Source organism: Carassius auratus, chromosome 35, assembly GCF_003368295.1.
Source record: "Carassius auratus strain Wakin chromosome 35, ASM336829v1, whole genome shotgun sequence".
NCBI classification, from domain to species: Eukaryota; Metazoa; Chordata; class Actinopteri; order Cypriniformes; family Cyprinidae; genus Carassius; species Carassius auratus.
Window position 1 is genome coordinate 19,680,238 of NC_039277.1, and position 8,245 is coordinate 19,688,482.

Here is an 8,245-nt window from a genome sequence, read left to right on the forward strand (position 1 = left end):
AACACTTGCGCTTTCATGTGAAACACTTGCACATACATGTGAACAACTTGCGCGTACATGTGAAACACTTGCGCTTACATGTGAAACACTTGTGCGTACATGTGAAACACTTGCCCGTACATGTGAACAACTTGCGCGTACATGTGAAACACTTGTGCCTACATGTGAAACAATTGCGCGTACATGTGAAACACTTGCGCGTACATGTGAAACACTTGCGCGAACATGTGAAACACTTGCGCGTACATGTGAACAACTTGCGCGTACATGTGAAACACTTGCGCTTACATGTGAAACACTTGCGCGTACATGTGAAACACTTGTGCATACATGTGAAACACTTGCACATACATGTGAAACACGAGTATAGAAACTCTTTGCATATACCCTGTAATCGCCCACGTAGTGTTTTACCTGCACAAAGACTGCACTTTCAAACATTCTCTCGTTTGTGTGTCCGGAAGTCGTTTCATCACAACCGGAAGTTTAGTTCATTTGGAAACAGAAGCGTGGTTATTCAAAGAGTTTCTATGTAACCGCATGTCTTTCATATATATGCACAGATATATGGTGTTTCACATGTACCCGCAAGTTGTTCATATGTACACGCAAGTGTTTCAATGTGTATCACAAGTTTTCAATGGGTTCCATCTCAAATGGCCTCCCATATGTGTGTGTTTGTGAGTGAGTGAGTGTGTGTGAGTTTGTGTGTGTGTGCCTGTCTGCAAGTGAGTGAGTGTGTGTGTGAGAGCATTTTCACACACACCACTGTCACGGACACAAGACGAAGGCCGCGGGTTGCTAAGCAACACTCAATGTGATAGAAAGCAGGACACAGAAGTAGGTGTTCAGATCAAATGTTTCAAACGACATAAACACAGATATTCATATGAGGACATAAGATCCTGCATGACCACTGTAGAATCAGTGTTTGTTTGGGGTCAAAAACATCTGCTTTATGTAACTGATGACAGACATTTAACCAAACTTCAGAGGGACGCTGATTTACTCACCTTCACCCCATATTGCTTTAAACTGAAGTCATTTAATCATATTTTATACATTTTAGTCTTTCTGGAGCAGTTAAATCTACACTTAACTATATGCATTTGTGCTTTATTTTTACACATTTTACATAAACCCTAACCCTAATCCTAACCCAAGTCATACAGTCAACATTTGCCAGTTTAGCAGACGTCACAAGCATTCATGTCTTATGTTTATGAAATATTCATGTAAGAGTTTGTATATATATATACATATATATAACTAAAACCTTAAATAAAATTAAAATGAAAGTGGAAAATATTAACAAACATATAATAGTATCTCGAACTAAAATAACAGAACATTTCACATTTGAAGAAAAGCATGTCTATAACACATGTGAACATGTAACACAAATGTAGAATACTGTAAGACTGCCACTGATATACATTTTGTAGCAATTAAGAAAAACTGTAAACTTAAGGTGAGTTTTACTAAACCACACCATGTTTTCTGCCAGCGTGCTCAATATCAGAGACTGGCCAGGTTTTCCTAAAGCTCATGATACATCATTCTCTTCAAACAAAGTGTTATTCTGAGTCATGAAGACAGCAGACACCTCCCTGTCCCTCAGAGACCGCTGAGATCTTCCCTCATGCATGTGTTTGTGTTGCTGTGATCACACTGAATAATCAGAGTGTGTGGGAGGAAACTGCCAATAATCAGTGAAAGAGAGGAAGGTGTGATACCTGCTGTTACGTCCATCACGTGTCCTGTCTGCATGGCTTTAATGATGTCTCCTCACTGCCTCTATCCGGGTATGACAGCACAGATGTCAGGATTATTTTATTCATTTTACATGGATTTGAACAGCACTTCAAATCATATTAAAGGTCACATAAATTATAGTTATCTACACACTGCAAAAACATCAAAACATGACCCCTGTTTAAAGTGACCCACCTTGACATACTTATCCATGTCTGCTCTGAAGGGAGAGATTTTAGTTTATTTGATTCCTTTGCTTTTTGTGTGGATAATATTAGCCTATAAGATGACCAATTACACAGTTAACTGTGAACTGTTATGCAAGCTGATTATCTTACTTTTACAACTTCCCTTATGAAATTGAACCATGGTTGACTACAAAACAAAAATATAATTTTTTTTTAATGCATCAACGCATCTTAGTTAAATGATCAATTTTGCTATAATATAATAGAATACTTTACTGTAATTATTCTAATCATTATTTTATTATATAAATACATAGTCTATCGAGGTTTACAAAAACATATTTATTTATTTATTTTTGCAAAGAAAAAATAAGCTATTTTGTGTGAATTTGTAAGACTTCCGGTGGACTAGTCGCTGTCTGTAAATAACTAGAAGAATAACAAAGAACAGTAAACGCTAAGATGTGTTTGTAATAATGATAATAACATATTAGAAGCAACTGACACCGGGCTAGAAGTGATAAGGCCAACATTGCCTATTTTTTGTCATGAAACATCAATAAGGATTAGGTGAAGTCACTAATAAAACACAGTCTAATAGGTCGCAGATTTATTTATAGTTACTCTCGGGCCGCAGCTGTATCTAGCCACAACTCTTAAAACTGCGCAAACAAAAATAAATAACAAACTCTCTCTGCGCATTTCCGTCAAAATAGAAGCTCCACGTAAATACTCTATTTTTACTGTATTTTATTATTATTAAAGTATTATATTTATTTACGTATTCGTTTAATATGATAGTAATAATAATGTATTATGTATTTCTTTTCAAAATACATTAGAAAGTGCATTTGAAATCCAATTTTCTTTTTTGAAAAATCACGATTAGGTTTTCGTTCGTTCTGTCTGTTTTTAGTGAAATAGTGCACACAGAGTTTCATGGCAGTACATTTTAGGTGTGGCAAAAGTTCGTGTTGGCTTCAGTGAAGGGTTGCCAGGTTTTCACTACAAAATCCCCCTAACAGCCTCTCAAAACTAACCCAGTGGCGCCCCGAGAGGTAAAATATCGCATTTTTAGTGTCGCTTTCGCTTCTGCTTCAGACCGCTGCAACAAAGTTACCCGATTCCGCGGGAAATCAAGGACTTGGCAATCCTGTCTGTGGAGCTGTCGTGAACGCGCTCTGATTCAATAGCCACTCCCACCTCCATCATCAGCCGCGCGCGCTCAACTCGCTCATAAACTCGCGCGCACAGACGACAGACGCATCCTGATCGAGTTAACTAACCCATCCACACCGCAGAACAGCGTTAACTAACCCCTCCAGTCACCGCTGAGCAGCTGGGATATCAACGGATCGATCAGAGCAGTAAACAACCGTCTCTTCGAGAACTCAACAGGTGAGAAGCACTCAGATCAATACTTACAGTATCAGCCAGAAACACGATTTACAGAGCGACTTGATCGGGTTCAAGGTTTTTTATTTTTTATTGTATTGTATTTATTTGATTCTATTCTTTCGCTCTGCAGCTGTGAAATGAACACGAACAGCCTGGTTTAAATCATTACAGTAATGTGTTATATAATATATATTAAATGTGTATATATGTATGGAGCTGAATCACATTCTCTCGCGCTCGATCATCAGTGACTCATGACTCTTGAATTACACTCACGTTTGACTCGAAGGAAACTTCACTGATTGTCAGATTTTCACTTCTGCCGAACATGAATTAACTGATACTTAACGTTGCTTGGAAGTAGTTTGAGGAATATTATTATTAAGTTATTAAATGCTAATTAATGTTTATTTATGCTGTCTCAGGTCACAATGTGTAACATGGAGCCTCTTTTACCTGGATTCAGAAACACACTGAAGGTGAGAGCAGTGCGCGCGCGTGTGTGTGTGTGTGTGAGAGAGAGAGAGAGAGAGAGAGTGTGTGTGTGTGTGTGATTAGATCAGAGACTGGTCTGTGCTGCCCTCTGATTGGGGCTGGCACGGAACAGGAAGGCCATATATGGTCGTGCGCTCCTATTGGTGAAGCAGATTGTGGTGACGTCATGCATGAGGCGTGTCCTCTGGGTTTTCTGGCCTGTGCCGGTCTGAACTCAATTACCAGTTTCCTCATCTACTGTCTGAAGTTTCTTGGTATAGTAAGTGTGTGTAATGTCTTGTAAATGTTTAAATGGTCCTGTGTTTTGTTGTCTCAGCGTCAGGCAGCGTTTGAGCTGTTCGAGGACCCCATGTCTCTGTTCTCGGGGTGTTATCCGGTCGAGGAGGAGCAGGCGGCTCAGGAGGTCCCGTCCGGTCTGGACTGTCTCTCTCAGGGTAAATAACACCAGCAGAACCTCATACACACAGCTGTATGTGTATGTAAGCTGACACCGATCTCACGTGTGCTGCAGATGCCGGGGTGTGCTCCGTTCCTCTGCTGACCCCCTGCAGTAAAGCCCTGGTCAGTCAGGCGCTGAAGGACAGCTTTAACGGCTTCTCCAAGGTCCAGCGTGTCTGTGGGATCTCCAACAGTGAGTGTCTGCTCCTCTCTGCCATGTGTTTAGAGGACGGATGTGTTCCTGACGCTCTCTCTGTCCTCAGACCCGTGTAAGTGGACCAAGCAGCACGTCCTGCAGTGGCTGTACTGGGCGTCCGGAGAGTTCAGTCTGACCAACATCAACTTCTTCAAGTTCGACCTGAGCGGACAGGAGCTGTGTGACCTGGGCAAGGACGGATTCCTGGATCTGGCTCCGGATTTCGTGGGTGATATCCTGTGGGAGCATCTGGAGCAGATGATGAGAGGTAACGGAGGACAGCGGTGTCAGAGTTAGACTGGAGAGGTATGAGCTCACGTCTGATTGGCTGTGCTTTACTTCCTGCAGCGTGTCAGGAACATGAAGAGGCCAGAGTCTTGAGTCGCGAGGGCAGCTGGTCGAGCGGTGAGTGTTTCCTGCTGTACAAGTGCATTATTAGATCTGTTCTGGACAGAATCCAAGCTTTAGGTGAGAATAGAGGCTGGAGCTGAATTAAAGTGAATTTCACTCCTAAAAACATCTTTGATTTCTGTCTGTTGACAGTATTCTCTGATTTACAGAGTAATAAAAAAAAGAAGTCCACACTTAAGAATTTTAAGTCTGGATTCATCTGAATGATATGCGAATGAGCACATATTTAATGAGCCACTCCCTCAGTGGATATGTAAACGCGGTGTAATTGAGCTGATGTTGTTTGCTGTGCAGGTGTGTGTCTGGAGGAGGCTTCTCTGAAGGTCCCGGAGTCTCGTGGCAGTCTCCTGCGGGATCTCTTCCAGACGGCGGAGGACTCCGGTCTGCTGTCGTGTGGTCAGGAGCTCTCTCTGTACTCCAGACCTCAGCTCAGCACGGTCAGCGTCAGCTACATGAAAGCGTGTCCAGGTCTCAGCGCAGGTCAGCTCTCGCTCGTGTCTCTGTCTGTCGAGTGTCTGATCCGTGTGTGACGCAGTGCTCTGTTCTCCACAGTCTCGTCCTGCGAGCAGACGTCGGTGGAGAGCGTGGAGAGTGTGGATGGCTCTGAGAGTGTCCTGCGCTCCTGGGGCAGTCACTCATCGCTCGCTGATGCCCAGCGCGTCCCGTCCTACGACAGCTTCGAGGAGGAGCTGGTCTCGGCTCCGCTGGGCCTCAGCAAACACGGCCTGTCCTTCAAAGACTACGTCCAGGAGAGGAACGAGCCTCTGGAGCAGGGCAGACCCGTGATCCCCGCCGCCGTGCTCGCTGGATTCACCGGTGCGTCTCCTCCACACGCTAACACCGGCTTCAGCTGCGCTCATGAAACACCTACCGTTCTGGAGGGAAACATTTTGGATACATATTAGCATTAGACTTCAAACATTTTGCTGTTCAATAAATGTTACAATTACGATTCCAAATTTAATATAACAATACTTTTTAATTAACCAAAATGAAAATGCATTTGGAAGGAAAACTAAATAATAATATTTAATAATGATAAAAATTCTAGTTAAAATATCTACTGATCTGAATAAATATTCATATTTACTATTACATTTTTTTATTATTATTATTTTAATCTCAGTTTAAAGTATGCACTGAAAACTATTGATTAATAATAAATGTTCTGCTTTATTATTCTAACTAAATTCTAATAAATATTCATAATTTTTAATAATAAAAAATCTTATTTATTATTCTAGCTCATATTTAAAATATGCATTGATGGAAATAATACATATTTTTTTATTGATAATTAATATTCATTATACTATAAAAATGTGCAATGATAGGAATGATGCATATCTATTGGTCTAACCCATTTAAAATACCAATATTTATTAGTCATATCAATGCACATTTATCAATAATAAATACCTACTTGTACACATTGATATGATTATTTATAACAAAATTAAAATTATCAAATAGTGAATAAATTTTTTGTTATGACTATTCTTATTAGTAATTATTTTTTTTTTTTTTCATTTGCATGCAGTCAAGTTTTGTTTTGTTTTGTTTGTCCAAATTAATACCTGATGTGAATTTACACCTGAAAATGCATGTTTGGTCTCTGAGTGTTCAACTGTCCATCTTTGGTACGGAACAGGAAGTGGCCCCATCCAGCTGTGGCAGTTCCTGCTGGAGCTGCTGACGGACAGCAGCTGTCAGAGCATCATCAGCTGGACCGGAGACGGCTGGGAGTTCAAGCTCACCGACCCCGACGAGGTGAGGATGAGGAGTCTGCTCTAACATCTACTGTTGAACGCTGATGAGCTCTCTGTAACCAGGATGTTGTTGTGTCATCAGGTGGCCCGCCGCTGGGGGAAGAGGAAGAACAAGCCCAAGATGAACTACGAGAAGCTGAGCCGAGGCCTGCGCTACTACTACGACAAGAACATCATCCACAAGACGTCAGGGAAGCGCTACGTGTACCGCTTCGTCTGCGACCTGCAGAACCTGCTGGGATACACGGTGGAGGAGCTGCACGGCATTCTGGGAGTTCAGCCGGACACCGAGGACTGAAGCGGCGGCGGGAACCCTGCGTCACGTCCAGACCTCAGCGGGGGTCTCTGTTTACGGGAGCGACCGAGCGCGATTCTCCTTGCGGTTCTTCGGTCAGCCGAGAGTTAAAGACACTTTTAAACACTTGACACTGGGTTTGATCTTTCCACGCTGTGTTCGCTCCACCAGGTGATTCCTGTAACAAAGATTAACCAACAGACGAAAGCCTGAAACACAGAGAGCGTTGGTTTTCCAGGATTGCCTTACGAACGCCTCTCTTCAGAGAGAACCAGCGCTGATCTTTCCATTCGTTCACACCTGGATCTTCACACCTGGTGGCCTTTCTAACGGAGAGACTCAATCACTCTGAACTTTGATTTAGCTTTGATTTGATGTCGAATGTTGGTGCAGGATTTGCGAGCGCTTCTGTTTTTCCTGATATTCCTGTGTATTTTGTGAGTGTTTCAGTTCATGTATTTATTGGAGTCTAGCTGGACTGCTTGTTGCTGGTTTTCGCTCCGGCCAAAGGGACGTGGAGATTTCACGTCTGAATGTTTACGTTTACCAAAGCTACGAGGCGTTAGCCTGACGCAGAACTGAAAGCTGCTTTCGTTTCGTACACTGGAGATCTTTCAGGATCAGAAGCACAGTTTGACTGTAAATGTATGCTGTTTATTTACTCTGCGTTACTGTAGAGACGCCGGACTATTCTTCTTCTTACTATTATTGTTATTATTAAGAGAATTTATACGGAAACCATGTGATTGTAAATGTGTTTGTATGTATTTGGTTGTTTTTCTATATCCAGTTGCTCTTTAGAGCATGTTTATTTTGCAGATGATTCTGAAAAGAGTTTTATGATGATGAGATTTATTGATCTGTTCGAGTGTTTTTAAGAGAGTCACTGCAGCATCTCTTTATTAAAGACGTCTGAACGTCCTCGGATCCGTGACTTTACACCGGTGGAAACATGTTCAGCAGGATCTGTGTGTTTGACTCACGAGGATCTGTTCAGACGTGCATCTTTATGTCATGCCAAGTATCTGTCAAAGTCAACAAATAAATTCTTGTTAAATGATGTGACGTGTGGAGCTGTTTTTCTCTGAATAGATGTGTGTTTGTGTAACATTTGACCGAATTTCCAGCGAGTTTAGTAAGAAATCAGATCAGTGGTTCTCAAGTTTTTTGACTCCAGGCACAACAATTCAGTAATATATTATTCTTCCAAAACTTATTTTAGTTTTTTTTAAGTGTATGGATGCTCATAGTTTCTGTACATTGTAGGATCCCAGATTTTTAAGAGCTCGATCTGTTGTAT

General features: G+C 41.7%; 1 protein-coding gene across 1 annotated transcript; it reads left to right on the forward strand.

The window, feature by feature from the left end:
* The first annotated feature begins 3,182 nt into the window (after positions 1-3,182).
* Positions 3,183-8,005, forward strand: LOC113054793 (protein C-ets-2). The gene is made up of 10 exons (XM_026220602.1): positions 3,183-3,341; positions 3,767-3,820; positions 4,153-4,270; positions 4,348-4,467; positions 4,538-4,738; positions 4,819-4,875; positions 5,176-5,361; positions 5,434-5,697; positions 6,533-6,651; positions 6,733-8,005. The coding sequence occupies exons 2-10, from the start codon at positions 3,773-3,775 to the stop codon at positions 6,946-6,948; spliced, it is 1,329 nt and encodes a 442-aa protein (XP_026076387.1). The 5' UTR covers positions 3,183-3,341; positions 3,767-3,772; the 3' UTR covers positions 6,949-8,005.
* Positions 8,006-8,245: the final 240 nt, after the last annotated feature.

Bases quoted from the DNA above. Each gene is read 5' to 3' on its own strand.
- LOC113054793 (XM_026220602.1), top strand. From the start codon at position 3,773: ATGTGTAACATGGAGCCTCTTTTACCTGGATTCAGAAACACACTGAAG. The intron at 3,821-4,152 runs GTGAGAGCAGTG...TTGTTGTCTCAG, and splicing joins GATTCAGAAACACACTGAAG to CGTCAGGCAGCGTTTGAGCT. The intron at 4,876-5,175 runs GTGAGTGTTTCC...TTTGCTGTGCAG, and splicing joins CGAGGGCAGCTGGTCGAGCG to GTGTGTGTCTGGAGGAGGCT.